The sequence below is a fragment of the Poecilia reticulata genome, linkage group LG20 (genome assembly GCF_000633615.1).
Source record: "Poecilia reticulata strain Guanapo linkage group LG20, Guppy_female_1.0+MT, whole genome shotgun sequence".
NCBI classification, from domain to species: Eukaryota; Metazoa; Chordata; class Actinopteri; order Cyprinodontiformes; family Poeciliidae; genus Poecilia; species Poecilia reticulata.
In genome coordinates, this window is record NC_024350.1 from 3456547 (window position 1) to 3475927 (window position 19381).

General features: G+C 38.2%; 1 protein-coding gene across 1 annotated transcript in view; it reads right to left on the reverse strand.

Moving 5' to 3' along the window:
* Window positions 1–4976: 4976 nt before the first annotated feature.
* Window positions 4977–19381, reverse strand: part of olfm3a (olfactomedin 3a) — a 38157-nt gene continuing 23752 nt past the window's right edge. Inside the window, exons 2-6 of the mRNA XM_008438343.2 lie at window positions 15698–15841; window positions 13305–13460; window positions 8844–9063; window positions 6758–6864; window positions 4977–5826 (exon numbers count right to left, since the gene is read on the reverse strand). Coding sequence (XP_008436565.1) covers window positions 5149–5826; window positions 6758–6864; window positions 8844–9063; window positions 13305–13460; window positions 15698–15841 — 1305 coding nt within the window. The 3' untranslated portion in view covers window positions 4977–5148. The remainder of the gene's footprint in view (window positions 5827–6757; window positions 6865–8843; window positions 9064–13304; window positions 13461–15697; window positions 15842–19381) is intronic.

A 19381-nucleotide genomic window follows, 5' to 3' on the forward strand; every position in this document is an offset into this window, starting at 1 on the left:
TGGTGCCTGTAAAAGCCCTTGTCCAGGAGCAGAACTCAATACATTATAATAGTTTAAAACAATTAAAGAAATACTAAAATTATATATTATGACAATTAAGTACAAGGAGTCATATAAATAATTATAAAGGTATCAATAAATTGAATTAAAAATCTTTTTTATATATTTTCCAACTCCATTGAAATTTGTTCCTAGTTTTTGTCAATGCTGTCAGAAATGAAAAAATGCAAAAAAATCAGGCATTATTGGGGGGCACCAGAACTTCTGAGGACCCCAAGACCTCTTCCTTTCTCTTCCTTTGCTAAGAGGGCTAGTTAGCTCATGTTATTCTTTAGTTTTTTTCTTGTTTTATTCCTAAGTTTTTTGTCACAACCATGATGTGTCAACACCATAACTGACAATTTACAAAACTTTGATGAAATTTTGTGAAATAAAAGCTTAATTTTAGTTTACTGTAAAGATTTCATGGACCTGATGAGCTACAACATGGCCTCCTTCAGAATAACATCATATAAATTGAGGTAGTTTGGCTTTTTGTCAACTCCGTCAGATGTCAATCCATCAGAGTTTTTCTTACTCTTTCAGTGAAATTGTTGTCAAATCTCACTTAAATGTGCAATTAATTCATTTTAATGTATTTTACATAAATTGCGTTACTTCACATGTACCAAGTTTTTCATTTTATTCACTAGTTTGTCACCACCTTCACTTCTGTGTCAACTCCGTCACGCAGTGTCAACTCTGTCAGATGGACTTTTGTTGTTTTTTGTTTTAAATAATATTTATTTTGTTTCTTGAGAAGCATTTGTCTGCAAAATGAGTAAAAATATCACTATTAGGGTCATTAAAAATGATTTTTTTTATTTATTTTTGTCAGATGGTGATGACAAAGTTCTGGGTCAGGTCAATTAATTACACACCAGAATGTATGCTTTTATTGTGAAGGGGAGAAGGTGAGGTGTGAAGACACCAACGGTTGTTATTGATTCGATTTTTGGTTTTTGTTGGAAGACATTGAGAATTAAACAAGACTCAAATCACTTTTTCGGCTTTTTCTGCTGACTTCCACAGTACTTGTGTAAAAGTAGTGAGGCTAACAGCTAGCCAAATGGCGGCAACTAGCTAATTTTAGCTTTTCAGGACACTCAGTCTAAACGTAGCATTTCTAGGATACAACGCTGTATTAACAGACGTTAACTTGACTTTTTAGATTTGAATGGTGCTGCTTACCCTGGTTTAGCAATTAATAATTTACGGCAGTGTTGCATATTGAAGTTATAGTCCACATTAAATAGTTGCCAGTAGGAAGTGATTTAAGAGGCATTTTGGCTTGATCAAATTTCATAATTGAACTGGCTCAAAGGGGAATTTTCAGATAATAATACAACTGAATTAATCTTAGCAATGTTTTGACGTTCACTTCCTTTATTCATGAAAAATAATAATTAATCGCAATGAATAGTTTAAGTATTAAGGGAGCTTTATAATTTGGTAGGTGTGAAAGAAGCAGGAAGCAGGATGAAACGAGAAAACGGGGAAAACATCCGGGAGCTGCTACTGGGATCAGATAAACATTAGTGTTGTCAAACACACAGACTCGGATCAGCTGCTTTCAGCAGGCAGACATCCAAACCGCCACATGCTGTGTTCGTAGAGGAGGAGTGGGAAAATCAATGCTAATGGGGTTCTCCGCAGGGCCACTTTGATTCAATTAGGTCGCACTGATGGGATTTTTTCCCCCCCCTGTTTTTTTTTCTAAAGTAGAAGAGTTGGAAAACAATGGTGATGCATGGGCTTTTACCGAGTGGCACTTGTAGCATTGATCCCTAGACGGTGAACTGATGACAAAAAAAAAAAGGCAAAAGGAAAGAGAACAAATGTTTGTCAGACTGACTTTATCTGATTAAAAAAATTAAATAGAGGAGACTTTTTAATGGAAAATCACGTTTTTTTTTTGTATGTTTCAGCTGCAGCTTAATGGGACTTTTGTGGTACACATTTTTACCTTCTACCTATTAAGAACTGACAAAATGTCTAAGTGAGCATGTATATACACAAATAAAAACAGAATGTGTTTATTAGCACTGACATACATTCAACACTCACCATCAAGCACTGGGAAGTAAACATCCTGCCCAAAGACACGTCGCCGAAGACGGAAAGCCAGCAGTGAGACGGAAGAAATGACAGTTTTCCCTTAAATCCTTCCATCATCTTATCACCACCACAGGCTGATGGAAATGCCAAACGATAAGTCTGGAGCCCTCAGAGAGAGCCTCATGCTGAGTGCATGAAAATCCCTCCTCCGCTCTCTGAAAAATGCTGTCATCACCGCAGCCATCATATCCATTCATCTTTACCCTTATTATGATAAAAAGAAGGGGCTGAGACATCTTCAGAAATTACTCCGAGCCCCGCCATCGCCTGAGTTATTGGGCACAACTCCCGTTCATTGTTTACCATAAACGGCGTCTGCAGGAAGGGCGAAGCGGCGCATTGTTTAAAAAAAAAAAAAAAAAAAAAAAAGGTTCGTGATTTATAGTGATTTATATCCCAGCCAGAGGCTTTCGGTGTGGAGCTAGCATGGCGCCGCTGTGCGTTTTCTCTGGATGCTTTGGCTTCTAGAAGCATCCGCGTTTTAGTGGCGGTCTGAATTGCACGTTGATTTTGGTTTGCGAAGCCGTCCAGGCCCGAAAGATAAGGACCAAGGATTAAGAAGCGATGGAGGTGTGTGCACCTGCTTAGCGTGATCTGCTTTCGGAAAGCTAATGACGTTGCGGCGCTGATTGCCCTGCACTCATCAGCACTACTAATGTCAGATCGATTTTGACCTTTTGATGACGCATCGACTTATTTCTTCAACTCCGCTGACCTCTGAAAACAAGACTTCAGTTCACAGCTTTTGAACTTATTGCAAATTGTTTCCAAATTATATACGATTAAAAGTGTGCACATGGACTGCAGTGCGGAGATGAGCTCTAATAATCACCTAAATGTTCCTGAGGAGAAAAAAAAAAACCGCACAATTTTTGTTGTTAAAAAAATATCGATTCTTCTAAAACTTAAATATTTTAACTAAATATCGGTGGAGGTGTACATGTATATTTCAGCATGTATATAAATTAATGTATTAGGGAAAATAATCCAACTTAAACTCTATTGCATATTATGCAAACAAAATAGGGCATTTTGATCAGGGGCTGGTTGCATGCAGCTGCATATTTAGTTGCTCTTTCTCTTGGGAAAGTTGTCCGGTTGTGCTTTTGAGTCATTGATGTTCCAGGAAAAAAAAAAAAAAAAGTAATCTGTGCCATGCAAATTCATCATGGAGGAGACTCTGTGAAAGAGGTTGTGCTCAGTATTCATAGCTGGGCCTGATCCTCTGTGTATTATGAATACTGTATGTCCAGGCTGCCTCTGTATGCAATCTAGCAAGAGCACAGGCAACAGGTTTCATGATTGGAATAAACTAAAATAAAACCACATTTCCATGAAAGTCGGCATGCTGTGTAGAAGGTAAACACGAACAGACAGAGGACATTTGCATACTGGCTTGACAAAAAAAGAAGAAGAAAAAATGTCCCCATTTTTTACGGGATACGGGGAAGATTCTTCAAAAATGATGGAACAGGGTCAAGAAAACAAACATTTGGAAGCTGTGGAAACTAGATTTTGAAGCCAAATGTTTTCTAGGAGGTTACAAGAGTTTGATGATTGTTTTGTTTTTAGTTTGTTACAGACAAACAGACTTAATACAAAAACAAGTACAATTTCTAGGTTTTTACACATTTGTAAAATGTGTAAAAACATTGAAAAATGTTTTTACACACCAAAATGTATCACCATTTTTTGTGATAAAAAAATAAGGTTTTATATCACCTTTTTTTAAAAAACCAAATGTTTCCATTTTCGCTTAATTTTGTTGAATATTTAATATTGTGTTGAACGTTTTCTTGAGGTTTAAATTTTTTTTTTTCTTGGAGTCGAACCATATCATGACGCGGTAATAAATACTGATCTACATTTCTTATTCATAAATCTCTTCAGGTTTTATGACCATTAGAAAGCTATGTTGTTGTTTTTTTGGTTAAGCCAATTTTTGAAAAAGTAGGAAAAACTGGCAAAACCTTCTTGGTTTTAACGTATAGTTGGATTTAGTGAGAAGCCAAAAAAATGTAATAACTTTTCTTTTTTAGCTTTCTAGCAGTAACCAACCTGACGAAGTTAAGTAAAAAGTAAATGGTTTCTGATTTTATTCACCCAAACCAAAAGTTTTGTTTTATATAATGACATATAACTCCGGACCTTGATGCCGACTCCACCATATTTCACTATGGCTATGGTGTGTAGTATATCTTTTTTTATGCCAAACTTACCTCATGGTTTTAAGGAAATTCAAAAATATTTGACTCCCATAATTTAAGAAATATTGTTTCTTCTTCAATTTTGCTGTGATACTTAAAAAAAACTGCAAACTTTATCATCTAGTTTCCCTTTTTTGATTTTATTATCTCTTCATCAGATCAGTTTTTTTTCAGCATTTAAAAATATTTTCATGAAATGTACAATATTCACTTTTAATGAAAATGCACAGACAATCTTCAGTGGTTTAGTTTATAAAAAATACAAACGTTCTTCTTTCACAGAGACATCGTGTCATTAATAGTTTACAGGGTCAATCCCTGACAAAAGCTCAACCGCGTTTTCTCATTTACATTGTGGCGAACAGCCGGCAGGTTGCTTACAAATATTAAATACAACTTTAAATAGACTTTAAATATACCAACAAAGCAAACACTGGAAAGCAAAAAAGAAAAAAAAATGATTTGCAACAAAATCAACTAGGTTTTTAGCAAAGTACAGTGGACAAGTTTATGACATTCATGCAAAAGATTCGAGTTTTTGGCTGGAAAACTCAACATTCTGCAAATAAGGCATACCAGACTAATCAGCAGCAATGAAAAGTTATTAAAAAAAAAGCTTTTTATATTTTTATTGTAAAGTCACTGGTGTCCATGCTCAAGAATACAGAGCCAGAAAATCCAAAAGGTTCAAGTAGAGATAGCAAAGTTCAACTCTGGTGAAAGGAAACAGTTCATTGGCTGGTCCTGGTGTCACCAACAGTGACTCTTCTTCGTTGCTTCACATTTAGGAGTCGTCTTCAGTTTTTATGACATGAAACAGGGTGACATTAAAGATCACTTGGTGTCCGTTGTTCCAGGCGTACAGCGCCCGCTCTCTGGCGTTATAGTCAAGCATGGAGATGTGAAAGTACTGGTTGTGGAACGGGATGTCTATGTACTCGTAGCTGGACGTCTTGGTGGAGTACGCGTAGTAAACCTTCGCTCCCGACAGGTGGGAGTTGGTGATATACAGCGTCCCGCAGATCATGAACGATTCGCCAGCGTTCCTCTTGGAGTACTCCGTATTCCACGTCTTCAGCACCTGCAGGGTGTCGGGGTCTATCTGTGAGATCACAACGTTGCCGGCGTTCTGATTGGTGGCGTACACGACCCACATTCCCAGTTCGTCAGCCATGACGTCGATGTCGGAGTACCCCCCCCAGGTGTACGGGTACATGTTGTGGAAGCCGGCAAACTCCAGGGCTCTTTGGGCGAGAACGGTGCCCGTCTCGAAGTTGTACTTGACGATTATGTTGCTCTGGTACTTGTTGTAGTAAAGCGAGCCGTTGTAGACGATGTGGTTGGTTCCCTCCCATTTAAACGGGAGGCTGTAGGTTTGAGAGACCACTCCAGACACAAAGTCGTCTATCGTCTTGTACTCGCGCACAATCTTGCTGTTGGTGTAACTGTCCATATACCAGACCTATGTCAGAGAGGATGGAGGAATGAGTTAGAGTTGCACCTGATTCTGCGGGGACTGGCTACAAAATTCCACTCTTTCAAATTCTTTCACGGTAACACCACAAAGTTTTTATTTTACAAGGTTTTATGTGATCGACCAACTTTAAGAAGTGGATAATAATAAATTGGAAGGAAAATAGTTTGCGGTTTTCAGCTCACTTTACTGTAATACATCAAAATAAATCCAGTGTCATCCATGTGATGGAAGACTACTTCTCTCACAAGAAAAATGTATTTAAGTTTCTTTGCATATCCCAATATCCAGGGCATAAACTGCAGCACGCGTTTGTATTCGGCCCAATTTACTCGTATTCCTCTAAATAAAATCCAGTGCATCCAAATGCTTCAGAATGTCACTTTAAATGCATTTTTTCTGTGAAGGCCTCTGACACGATTTCAAGGGTAAAAAAAACCAAATACCTAACAAAATTGCCAGCATGTATAAATGTCTTAATGTTTCCAAAAATTATTTGTTTCCTGGAGGGTTACTGAACAAACAGCATCATGACAACCAAGCAACTGGTTACTGGTAAATGTCCATTACTTAGAAAAAGTACCAGGACTATTATTAAAAAATTTCCATCAATATTCTTTTTGTGTGTGTGTGTTGGACTAACACATAATTTTTTAACGTAAGGTGGTTGTGTGACAAAATGTGAAAAATTCTAGGTCTATATATTTGTGACACTATCACCTATTATCATTGGTAATTCTCTATATGATTATATCAGAAAATTACAGCCAAAACTAGAAAATGATTCAACCAGAATCACTGCTTCACTCTTTCTCTTACTGTTAAAAATCTAAATCTACTCCACAAGCGTTCTCCTCTCTGATCTTTAGGGGGGGGAAACAAACAAATAAACAACAAACCCAATCTTATCATGACTCACCCTGTTGTTTCGGGTTGCTGCAAGCGGATCCGTCATCCAAGCCCCAAACCGGGTTCCAGATGTCTTTATCGTAACGGGTCCAGTGATTTTCATTAATTTCCCACATGCTGTTGATACAGAAAAGCAGCAATAAGATGTTCTGGGGGTGGTTTCAGTCTCTAACTAGATTCCTCAAGCCAATTTCATGCCTGCGTCGCCAGGGAGCGTGCCCCCCGTGCATACTAAGATAGCACCGACAGCCGCATACTTTATTTAACCCAAAGCTTAATTGTCCGACTGTTGTTTGAATCTAAAAGTTACTCTGCGTTCACGGGATTTCCACCGTTTTTTTTAAATTGCAGCCGCGCTGGTCCTTAGTTCAAAACCGTGTACAAAAACAACCGTCTCTTAAATAAAACTGCGGTTTTTCCCTCTTGCCTCCTCCTAAACAGAAGAAAACAAGAGCCTTAAAAAGCTCAGGGTTAGTTAGTGATTCAGACCCCGAACTTCTGACTAATTCATAGCATCACAAACTTCTCTGGAAAAGCGGGGTTGCAGTCGAAGAAGATTAACACCACAAGCTGCTTCGTTTTCTGCTCATTAGAAGGCGATAAGGGAGGACATGTTACTCCTAATTGCCTCCTTCAAGAGATCGTGGAAGATTTTGATGTTAAAAGACATCAATCTAAAACAAGCCGACACGAGCGCGAACCGGATTGGCCTTGTTTTGTCGCATTGGAGTGAAAGTGAGGGAGCTAACCATTAACCACTTGGGATTTCTTTGAAAGGAAGACAATGCTTCAGTGCAGCGACAGACTGGACATAACCTGGCAACATATGCAAAAAAACCTATCAACTGAATGCAGGCGCAGCAAAAATTAGATTCGCAATTCTGAGTGCGTGGAATTCTGAATTGATTCAAAATGCCCCCAAAATGTGTATTTTAAAATGCGTTTTAGCTGTACATTTTTGATGCTGTTATTTGTGAGTATAGTCACTATGATTCAAATGTTATTTTGAATAAGTCTTTGATATATTTTTTTATTTGAGAAAAAGCCAGGCGGCTAAGCTAACGTAATCCTGGTAACTTAAGTTGCAGAGTTTGATGCAGAAACATATTTTTGTCCAAATATAAACGGATGCAATTTGATTCAGTGCACCAACATACAGAACTGTTTTAAATAAATGTTCTGTATGTTTACAATGTCTTTTCCTCTCAGTCACACCATTTAAACAGAATCTCCAGACCGTTTGACTAGAAAAATTTGTTTCTGAATCAAAAATTGTTTCGGAATTGCTGACAGATTCGCATCTCTGTCGCAGTAGAATGGCACTTCAGTGCAATCAATGCACAAGACTCCACTGCTGAAGAGAAATCATACTGAAACTTGTTCAAACTTTACTACAGAAGACTTGCAATAGTCAATGAAGTACAGGGAAATATGTAAGGAAAATTTTCATCCTGAAAATCACATGCCAAGGTGACGTTTCTAGGTGGGAACATCATAGCATGGACTGTGAATGGGTCAAAAATCACACCTGACCTGAGCAATGCACGTGACCAAAACAAAACAAAACAAAAAAACAACGTAGCCTATTCTGCAAATGTTCAGTTCCCTGTGTTATTCCCACAACTTCATTTGTGGACTAACTCCACTAATTTATTTTTCATGTATTAAGTCATTGCAGACAATTGTTTGAATTTTATGTCAATTGCACCAAGTTAAAATATTTAAACTGAGAAAAACCCTTGTGGTGTTCAACTCTTGTTTTACCAGCTGCATACAAGAAGCTTTATGAATCTGTAGACAATACTTTTTACTCATGTGTCCCCTATGGTTATTTTTCTATATGCTACCCGGCAGCATAAAAAACGAGTAAGGAGAAGGTATGGTTCTGACAACTTCTGGCTGCGTGTAATATTTCTTCTGCTGGTGTTATTCATTTTCCTGTGCAACGCCGGGGCTGTTTCTTTTTCTTTTTTTTTTAATAAGACTTCAGAATAACGCTGAGCTCATGCAGGTTTCACAATATATCAGATTCCTTGAGACATGATTAAAATTCTGACTTAATCCAGTGGGGAGAGGCGGACATAAACAGCACTCACTTAGTTTGCCCATGCAGCTGCGCAGCCTGGTGTCCAGCCGCAGGACCCGCTGGTACAGTTCATCGTAGTCGTAGGCCCCGATCTCTTCCTGGATGCCCGTCAGCACCACTGACAGGTTCCTGATCTCCTCCTTGAACTGGGAGATGAGAGCGGCGTCCATCTTGTACTGCTCCAGCACGGGGATCAACGGCTTCAGCTCGTCCATCTTGTCCTTAAGCTCCTGAGGTGGTGGAGGTGAGGGGAGAGGGATGGTGGCAGCGGCGGCAAAATGATGGGAGACGGCGTGATGATGAGAGAGGCGGGAGAGGCAGTCAGGAGGGAGACATGGTGCTGTTTGATGGGATCAAAACCTACTTCAAGACGTGATGGATGTGTGAAGCCAGAACAGCGTGGCTATTTTCTGGGAGGAGGGGAAAAACAAAAAGCGTCTGCTGCTACAGTGACTCGAAGGTTTACGGCCAACATCTTCTACAAATGCAAAGTTACAAAGTTTTACAGTTTCGAAGTCAGCCTTCTATCACCTGAAAAACGTTTCCAGGTCTGAAGGACTGAAGTCGCAGCAAGATCTAGAAAAACTCATCCGTGTGTTTATCTTTAGTCGCATTGATTTCTGCAACAGCGTCTTCACGGGCCTGCCTAAAAACAACAACCAAAAACATTCAGGCAGCTGCAGTTGATCAAAAATGCTGCTGCTGGCATTCTGACTAAAACCAGGAACTTAGAGCACATCACCCCCATTCTACAGCCCTTCCTCTGGCTGCCTGTAGCTCAGAGAATAGACTTTAAAATACTTTAAAGACTTTAAAATACTTTAAAGTCTATAAATGACTGAGCACCACAATACATTAAAAATCTACTGTTGTCATAGCAACCTTCCAGACCACTCAGGTCTTCTGGTTCTGGTTCTGAACCAGAACCAAACATGGAGAAGCAGCATTCAGCTTCTATGCACCACAAATCTGGAACAAACTTCCAGGAAACTGCAAAACTGCTGAAACACTGAGATTCTTTAAATCTAGACTGAAAACCCATCAGTTCAAGAGCTGCCTTTACATTCATAATAAATTAAACGTTGACCAACATATTTGATGTGGGCTGATAATTTTAACGATGGCACTTGACAAATGCAATGTCTGTTACTGGTTTTAACAATTGTTGATTGTATAAAGTTTCTGGTGTTTTTGCATGTATTCATCATGTAAAGCACCTTGAACTGCATCTCCATACAGGTAAATACCAGAGGACTAAGTTGGAGAACCAACACTGAGGTCATAGATCATTTGCAAAAGATGTATTTTTAAAACTTATTGAAGAGAACCACTAAAACTCAAAGGACTGCAGGAAATAAAAAAAAGAAGAAAAAGTCACAGAACAGAACAATGGTAGAAAAGTGCTGCAGCAGAACTGGGAGAACAATGACCGGGAGATCGAGGCAGAAATGGGCAGTGAGATCAGCACTAGTAAAACAACGGCATGACAAATCCAGCACAGACAAAGCAAAGCAGCAAACAGAACAAAACAAAAACCCGAGGTCCTCAACCTGCGGTTTCAGAGTTGCGTTTGATTCTTTAGGCTCTCCACAGCGCCTCTTAACAACTTTGAGCAGTAACATTGTAAACCTGTTCCGATATCTAAAGCGAAGAATAATTTTCCCTCCCAACACTAGTGTAGATTCTGCAGCTCAAGGCAAAATCTATTTGGGAGTAGTAAGAAAAATGTCTTTCTGGATTGTAAATGTTGCAAACACCTGATGTTGAACAAGAGATATTTCCCAGACATTACCTAGGAACAAACTCCAAAACTATTTATTACTTTTCTTCTGATACTTCCAGTGACTAAGAAAGGAAAACCTAATCACCACGAAGGTCAAGAATGGTTCTGAAATCCAACATTTTGTGACAAAAATCTGACACCTAACATTATCTTTCGTTGATTGTGTCCCACAGTCATAACAAGTCGTTTTCACAAAATTATAGGGAAAGAAAACCATCAACAACAAAAACTTCAACAATTTCTTCTGGTTTTTACATCAGGGTTTAACATCAAAGCATCTCCTTCAACAGAAGAGTAGAATGTTTGCTTTCTGGGAGAAAAAAAAAGTCCCCCCCCCCAAATAACTTGACATAAAAGCAACTTTTAACTATATCGTACTCCAGCATCTGCTGTCCAGGGTAATCTACACACCAGAGTTACATCATTAGATCATACTGTATATTATAAGTATCGTAACTTATATATACTGATGTCTTAACTTTTTCCATGGGTTTTACCACCATGGTAAAGCCGTTAGCCTGTTAGCTCAAGGGAAGGGTAGTAACTTGTTACATTTACTCAGCTATATTTTCTTCTGTAAAATTTAGAGAAAACTTCTAGAAGTAGCTTTATAGCACCACACTTTTTACTTCTACATGAACAATGTTATTATGAAGTAACTTTTACTTTAGTACACTTTCTGCCTACAGAAACACACACACAGTTTGTGTTTAAGTGAGACTTCTTGTTTGTTCACATGCTTCATTGTCCTGTCATTTTCGCTCTGCTGAGTCTGCTGTTCCATTTGGAGGTCAAATGAATACGAAGTAAAAAGAAGATAACACCACTGGAAGAACTTTGGTCCCGTTCTACCATATTTTTATTACCTGCTGTAAGAATGGATTCAGAATTTCATGTTGGGAGGAAAAATATTTAAAAATGAGTTTATCTTAGCTTGAATTTGTTGTTTTATCATAATGTTCTCTTTTTTAAGTAAGTTTATATATTTGTTTTTTGATAACCTTATTTTCACAAATTAAATCAGATGTTACAAGATATTAAGTTGCCTTTTTAATCAAATAACTTTTTAGATGAGTCATTTTACCTCTGCTTGAGTACAAATGCGTTTTTGGCTACTCCACCCACCTCTTCCCACAAGCTGTGCAGAGCACATCTGAGAAACTGATGATGAAATGTTACAAACATGAAAGCCAAACAATAGAATTAATGAAATGGAACAATCACACAGGCTTGTACCACTCTATTTTATGGGGGCACTTATCAATGAGTCATATCAAAACACAGAGCAAGCACTTTAGAATTAGCAAAGCGCTATGGTAAACTGCTTCACATGAAAATATTGTCAGCAGGAGTGAGATGGCAGTTTTCTGTAGACAACAGTTGCATGTGCTGAGTGAGCCAGGATAAAGCTGCTGCATGAGTTTCAGATTTAGCACTGTTAAAAAATTAGCTTTCCTTAAAAAAATCTGTGTGAGCAAGAGACCAAACATCTCTTACTGTGAAGAAAAACAGACAGTGTCCAGAAATCATTGAGTTATGAGGGATAAAATAATAATAATAATAATAGCAATCTATATCAAATGATACTCTTGAAATTTGTGATTTTACGGCACTTTAAAACCACTGTTGTTTTAAGAATGTACATGCCATTCATTTCAACTTTATTTTAAAAGGGCAGTATTATGTAAAATTGACTTCTTTGAGCTTTACATCATGTTGTAACATTATTCCCTCATCGAAAATATACCTGGAGTGTTGCTTTGATTCCTTCATACATGTTACAGAAATATTTTAATCTCTCATGGCAAAAACACCCAGGCGGACCTAGCCCCACCTTCGAGGACAAAGTTCCTCCCTGGAGTTACTTCCGCCTCACACAGCAGAATTCCCCCACGATTCCCATACTCAGCTCCTTCAGACTAGCCAGCAGCAATTAGCAAACACCTGGTGGAATTGGGCATCAGCAGAACCCGTTATAGGAGCTACTTCTCAGTGCAACGCTGGTAAAAGGGGTTAAAGGGTTAATAGAGGAGCCATGTTTGATAACTTCTTGAAGGCGGAGTTTCAGGAGCTTTTTAAAGCAATAGAACAAAGTAATTTCTTTTAAGTCATATTTGATATATGCAGTAATTTTATAACTGATGTTAACATAGTCACTTGATTATGCTATAAAATTGCCCTATCTGCCTATAAAGCAGATGATGCTGCCCCTTTAATATGGTTCAACATTGTGGCTTTGTATTGGCAGTGGCTCATCTTAACTGATTTTGGGTCAAAATTGGACCCAAAAAATTCTAAGCAGGAAATCCTGAGGCCCAGGACTCCAAAGTGATTTAAGTTCAGTGTAAAAAGTGTGTAGAGTGTCTCTTCTGGGGTGCGTCGGTGGAACAGGGCTGAAGCACAACTCAAGTCGGGAGAGGCCTTAGTCCTTCACGTGGCCACAACAGGATCGCGTCCCAGCCTGATGACCTTTGCCACATGTCTTCCTTTCTCTCACATCACACTTTCCTGTCTGACAACGGTCAAATAAAGGCTGCTAGAGCCAACAAAACCCATCTCTTCTACTCGTAGTGGGAAAAAAAGGGTCTAAAACAAGATCTGAATGAAATACAATCAACCCAGGCAACTAAGTGAAGTAAACCCAGGGGTTTAAACAAAGCACTGTGATAACAGAGTGCTTTGGAGTACCTGGAAATTCTTGGCCATGATGGATTTCCTGTCATCTTCAACCTGTCTGAACTTGGTCCTTAGGCCTTTCATCTGGTTCTCCATCTTTATGACATATTGGAAATCCCTCTGAGTGCGCAGGTTCAGCACTTCAATGGACTGAGACATGTTCTGCACCTTAAACGAAAAAGGTCAAGGTCAGCAACGACCCGAGACAGTCTCTGTTCGCAGACTGAGCTAATAGCATGTAATCAATACATTGTACAAATGGCAGCAAACTACTGTCACTACACTGTAAAAAAACCCTCAAATTTATGGTAAAATTCATATTTATATGGTGAAATTCTGGTAACCACAGCTGCCAGTATTTTACCGTAATTAAGACTTTAAAATTGATATATATATATATATATATATACACACATATATAAATATATATGTGTGTGTGTATGTATAATTTTTTTTCCCTGCAAGATCAATTTTAATATTTACAGTCAATCAGTGTTATTCTCCACAACATAGCTGGCATTATATTGTGATGTCAAAATGACCGTCAGAGTCAGTATGCAGTCAACATAAAGCCGTATGGATATAGTGTGCTTACACAACACACGCATATTGTATTTCACAAAAAAAATTTTAATTGAGGCATTCATGAGAATATATTTACTTATTTGTAGCATTTTTCATATGCTAGGGATTATTATAGGGTTCTAAAATGTTATGAAAGTATTGGAGCTAGCCAGTTTCCCATTACCTTTTTCTATTTCTTTATGTGTAGGTGTGCAGGTTTTTCACGCGTTGGCTTGTTGTGTGTGGGAGGTGGTGATTAATGAACATGGGGTCATGGCGGGTCTAGCTTTTGGACGTTTGTCACTACACACCAAACAATAGAGAGGGCTGTGTTTACTCTATGAATCACATTTCAGGTACAGGGGAAAAGATCAAAGACAGCAACCTGAGAAATGATACACAGTCTCCACAAGCTGTTTTAGTCAGTACTACCAGATTACCACGTTTATTAGCGTCAGGTCAAAACAAGCTGTGTCACCGTAGATGTAAGCGAGATTGCGTTTGAGGGTAAGTAAAGTACATTGAATGGTCTATACGTCTTTGCTCAAAAATAAATATGTGACAACTGGTTGACATTCTGCTTGTAAGCACTGAAAACGAATTTCACTGAATGCCTGTCCAATTCTATGTATGCATTTCTGGCTTTAGTGGCTGCTGAATGTGCCAAGAATTTAGTGGTACGTTATGAATTTGGACTCTTGTGAGCTAAACTTGTTTTTCTGCACATTAGATATGGTCAATAAGACTTAGATCAGATGAATTATGTTGTGTTTGGCTTTGTCTTGGAGCTTGAATGACATCTTGCCAGGGCTGAGCACCTTCTAGTTTCAAGTCAGAAAGCCAGTGGGATTAGATGCCCTAGGCTAGGTGAGCAAGCTACCTACTGCTAGCAATACATGCCAAAGATGGGTTTCTCCACATTCTACGCATTCAAACCCTTTAATAAGGGCGCACCGATTGCAGTTTTCTGGTCAATCGCCAATTACCGATCTTTTAAAAAGCCTAACTTAACGATTCTGATTTTGGAAAATATCTTTTTTTTTGCCTGAAATGTTGCTCAATGTATCAAGAAGGTTGCTGATTTGGCAACAACGGGGTGACTATTTTTAACTGTAAATGTGCAGACATGACCTGGTCGGGAGTTGGTCAGTAAAACCTCTCACGGGAGAAAAGAAAAGCACAGTGGTTAATTTTTAGACCTTTGCCGAGGTTGATAACATCAGTGGATAAGACCGGCTTCACATGTAAAAATTGGTCAATCACCAATCTACCAAAATTAAGGAAATGGGCACCAATAAATCGACTGGCCGATAAATCAGTGAGAACTGTTCTTTGGTTTTTATGAATTTGTTTGCTTGTGATGCTCTGCTTACACATCTACAGCTACTATTATTTTTATTTAATTAATAATTATTAAATTAATTACAACTGACAGAATTTGGTGGATTATTTCTATATTTAATGGTGCTAAAAAGGATTTTTTTTGTTTCTGCTAAAGCAACTCGAGTGTTTTCTTTAATTGTGCTTCTAAATCACAAATAGCCCTAAATGCTTTTAATGCACATAACACTTGGTAGTAAAGATCAACTTCTTTCTTTTTAATTTCCATGTGTTTGACATCATTGGAAAGACTAGATTCTATGCTTTCAGAATCTATAAATAACTCAAAATCCCCAAGTAGACATCTTCATGAAAAAAGTTTTTCTAAATGTGCGCAATTTATGAGATACTGCAACAAATGAGAACGCCAACAGGCATTTGCAGGCATTTCAGGCTTCTGTATGTGTGCCTGTGCGTGGCGCGCTGGGGGAGGTAAACATCCCTTTTGTAACCGTGCTTACCTTCTCCAGCAGCTGTCGAAGCTGTCTGCTTTTGGCATCTCTGGAGCACAGGCTCTGTTCCGGCGCGACCACGGTGCAGATGCAGCGGCCGTCAGCGTCCTGGGCTGAGCTGTACACCTGCCAGCCCTCCTTAGGGCCGATAGTCTGCAGGTACAAACAGACACAGCAACACTCAGAGGCTGAAATTACACAATGCGTTACGTTTAAATAAAATAAAAATAAAAATTAATTCTGTCACTCAAATTCAATAATTTTTTATTGAATGGTTTGTCTCTTTCAGTGAAAAACAAAAACACAGTTATTATTTCTGTTAATTAAGATTATCTGCTTCCAGCAATGGATAAAATAATTACATTTAACATAAGAATACTCCATCAAACCAATTAAAACATAATTCTAATACGAAAATTTGGGTTTAATGAAAGGTTTGTGAAATACCTGCTTCAAGGTTGTAATTTTTCAAAAGGTATTTTTAATCCAAGAATCCAGCCTCGTCAAAACGCATTCGGTCGAGTAATACTGAATGAAAGGACTCTACAAACTAATTATGACATTTTAGATGGGTTGATTTGATTCTGTCTATAAAATGTATTTAATTAGATAATCACAGATCATACTTCAAAAAGACCAAATGAAAACTGAAAAAAAGCTATCTGTTTGCTATTTTCAATTTTCAGTTGGAGTTAGGTTTTTTTTAAGAGTCAGAGGCCCAATTTCAAGCTCAACACAGACAAAGTCACTGCTTTTCACAATAATTAACTCTCGCTACAGTCCTGGGAAGGCACTCTAGTTCTCAGATCAGCATTCTTTTTTTAAAATGTCATGTATAGAAATAAGTGCCTCTGTCTGTCTTTAAAAGCTACATAACGGTCATTGACCTTATCATCCAAACTGTGTCATTGCTGCAGTATAATTTTTAAAGGAGAAGTTACCCAAGTTCGGACCTACGCTGAGACATTAAAGTTTTCTGACTGAGCGTCCTGCTGCGGGGAGGAGATGTGGCCGCTAATGCTGGAATTAAACAGCAGGAGTTTAATTACATTGTTCCAGCACAATTTAAATTCAAGCAGTAAATTCTTCCAGTCTCCTGGACTGACGAAGAAGATTCTATAGCCTCTTTCCAGCAGAGGAACTAAGCAGCGGGATCAAGCCAATCATGCAAATATGATTGTATTCCCTTTAAAGACACGCCACGCTGTTACCGTTGAGTTTTAATTGTGTCGGGCCAACTATGGTTTGTCAGAGTAGCTGTTTAGAAATGTCATTTTTAGACATTCATCTAATAACCCACATTTAACGCTGTGGCAAAAATTTTTTTGGTCTCTGAAGCTATAATGTAGCAAACAGAGCAAGCTTAAAGGTTCAGCATTATGTAAAATCGTCTTTTCTGTGCTTTAAATTAGGTTGTAATATTATTTGCTCATCAAAACCATACCTGTAGTGTTGCTTTGATTCTTTCATGCATGTTTGAGAAACCCTTTAATCTCCCACAGTAACCACTCAGCTGGGCAAAATGCCTGGGTATCGACCCCTCCCCCACTCTGCTCCTTCAGACTAGTCAGCAGCAATTAGCAAACACCTGGCAGAACTGCGAGCTACTTCTCAGTGCAACGCTGGTAAAAACATTGTCAGTGTTAGAGGTGTGATGCTGTGATGACTTCATGAAGGCGGAGTTTCAGAAAGAGCAGGAGCTTCTTAAAGAGACAGAGGCCCAATTTCAAGGTGTTAAATTCCAAAGTGAAATTTGTTTTAAGTCATATTTGATATGTATTAGATTTTTATAACAACTAAAGGGAACATAGTGACTTTGATTGTGATATAAAGTGACACTATATAGTAGTGGCAGTATTATGTATCAAGTACATAATACTGCCCATTTAAAATTAAGCTAAAGTTAAAAAAGTGCACAAATGTTCAAGTCTGCAAGTTCCTACAAGTCTGATCAAGTAGAATTAGATTTTTTATAAGAAGACATCTCATGCTTGATCAGGACCTCATGCTTAATTTGAGTTGCTAAGCTGGCGAATGGTTAGACTGTTACTACGGGACCTATGGCAGACTTTTGCTGCTCTTGTTGATTCTGATTCTGCGCTTACAGAATCAGAAAGACTCTATAAGTTTAACTTTTATGTGAGACATACCAAGAGAAAAAAAAACATGAATGCCAGACAAAAATTTACTAAAGAGAACATTGACGAAGACCAGGATGTATGGAATGTTGTTATTTAGACAGATGATTCTGAAATTTAATTGTTAGGAAATCAGTATCAGAGGAAGTGTTTAACTGTAGCTAAGTACAGAATACAGGAAGCATGGAGGTGGAAGGGTCATGGTGCAGCACTTAGCTGGTTCACCATCACTGTTTTTCAGAAAGAAAAAAAAAATGGCATTATCTGAACCAAATTAAAACTTGAAGCAGAGCTGGGCCTAGAAACATAACAAGAACCCAAACAAATACCAGTAAATCCTCCAAGGATGGAAATAATGGACAAGTCAAATCAAAAACCCAAATCCTGATCTCACTGAAACACTTAGCGGTGACGCCAAACAGGCTCTACATGCATGATTTCAATGAAACAAGTTATTACGGTTTAGAGTAAGTTGAGACGTTGATGTAAGCATTACTTTTTAAAAGTTCTGAACATCTACTCATCTAATCTTTTTCTTTTTTTCTTTCTTTTTTTTTAGCAGTCCTGTACTTTATCACCTCTCCTCAGGGAAAATTTCTTTTGGACTCGCTCCTGCTTCATGTCAGTTTACTAATTTCACAACAGTTTTTCTGTCACAACACAAGCTTCTGGGCTGGTTTTACGACAGGATGAGGAAGTTTCTAAACGCTTATAAATCTTAATCTGTCCGCTCTCTAAAGAGAGAAGCAGTGTTTTCTCAGACATCTACAACAAGCATCGACTCGGTAAATAAATAAGCTTTTCTAATACCAAAAATAATGGCAGGCGTTTTAGGACAATCATTGAATTCAGGTCCAAACTTTGAAAAGGCCAGTTCCGAGTCTTTCGCTTTGAACCTACAGCGGTTTGATTGAATCTTTATCAGGCTGCATAACATCAAATTCATTTGAGTTTAGGATAAACCGGTGACTGGTCGTTCTCCTTCAGGATTTTCTAGAGAGAAACATTGATGGTTTCCGTTACAAGTCCTCAATATCCTAAAGAATCACAGCACCCTCAGATTACAGCACTACCACCCTGTTTGACAATGTTGGGATGTCTTGGGGGTCGCCGGGACGCTTTCAAGATGGAGATTTGTGTCCTATTTGGTCAGCTGTGTCAAGGCAAGAAAAACACCAATGTGTTTTACCTTGAATCTCTGGTATGGATGCTGTTTTTATTAAACACTGACCTCGACTGAGGCAAGCCAGGCCTTTAATCATCGTGTATTTTTTTGTTTTTTTTACTCTACTTTCTGTTCTCAGACACTCTGTCCAAGCGTTTACTTCATTCAACAGCTCTGACAGGAATCAAGCCTGGATCTGCTAGGTACATTTGAACTCAAAATTGGTTAATGAAAGTTAATCCAGGATTTAACAAGGATACAATTACTTTTTGACATGTTGGTTTAGATTTTTTTGTATTTATTCAAGTTGAATTCGGCTAATCTTAAAATGTATTTTTTGATTACCATGAAACATTTAAGTGAGATCTTTTTCATATTATTATTTGACTT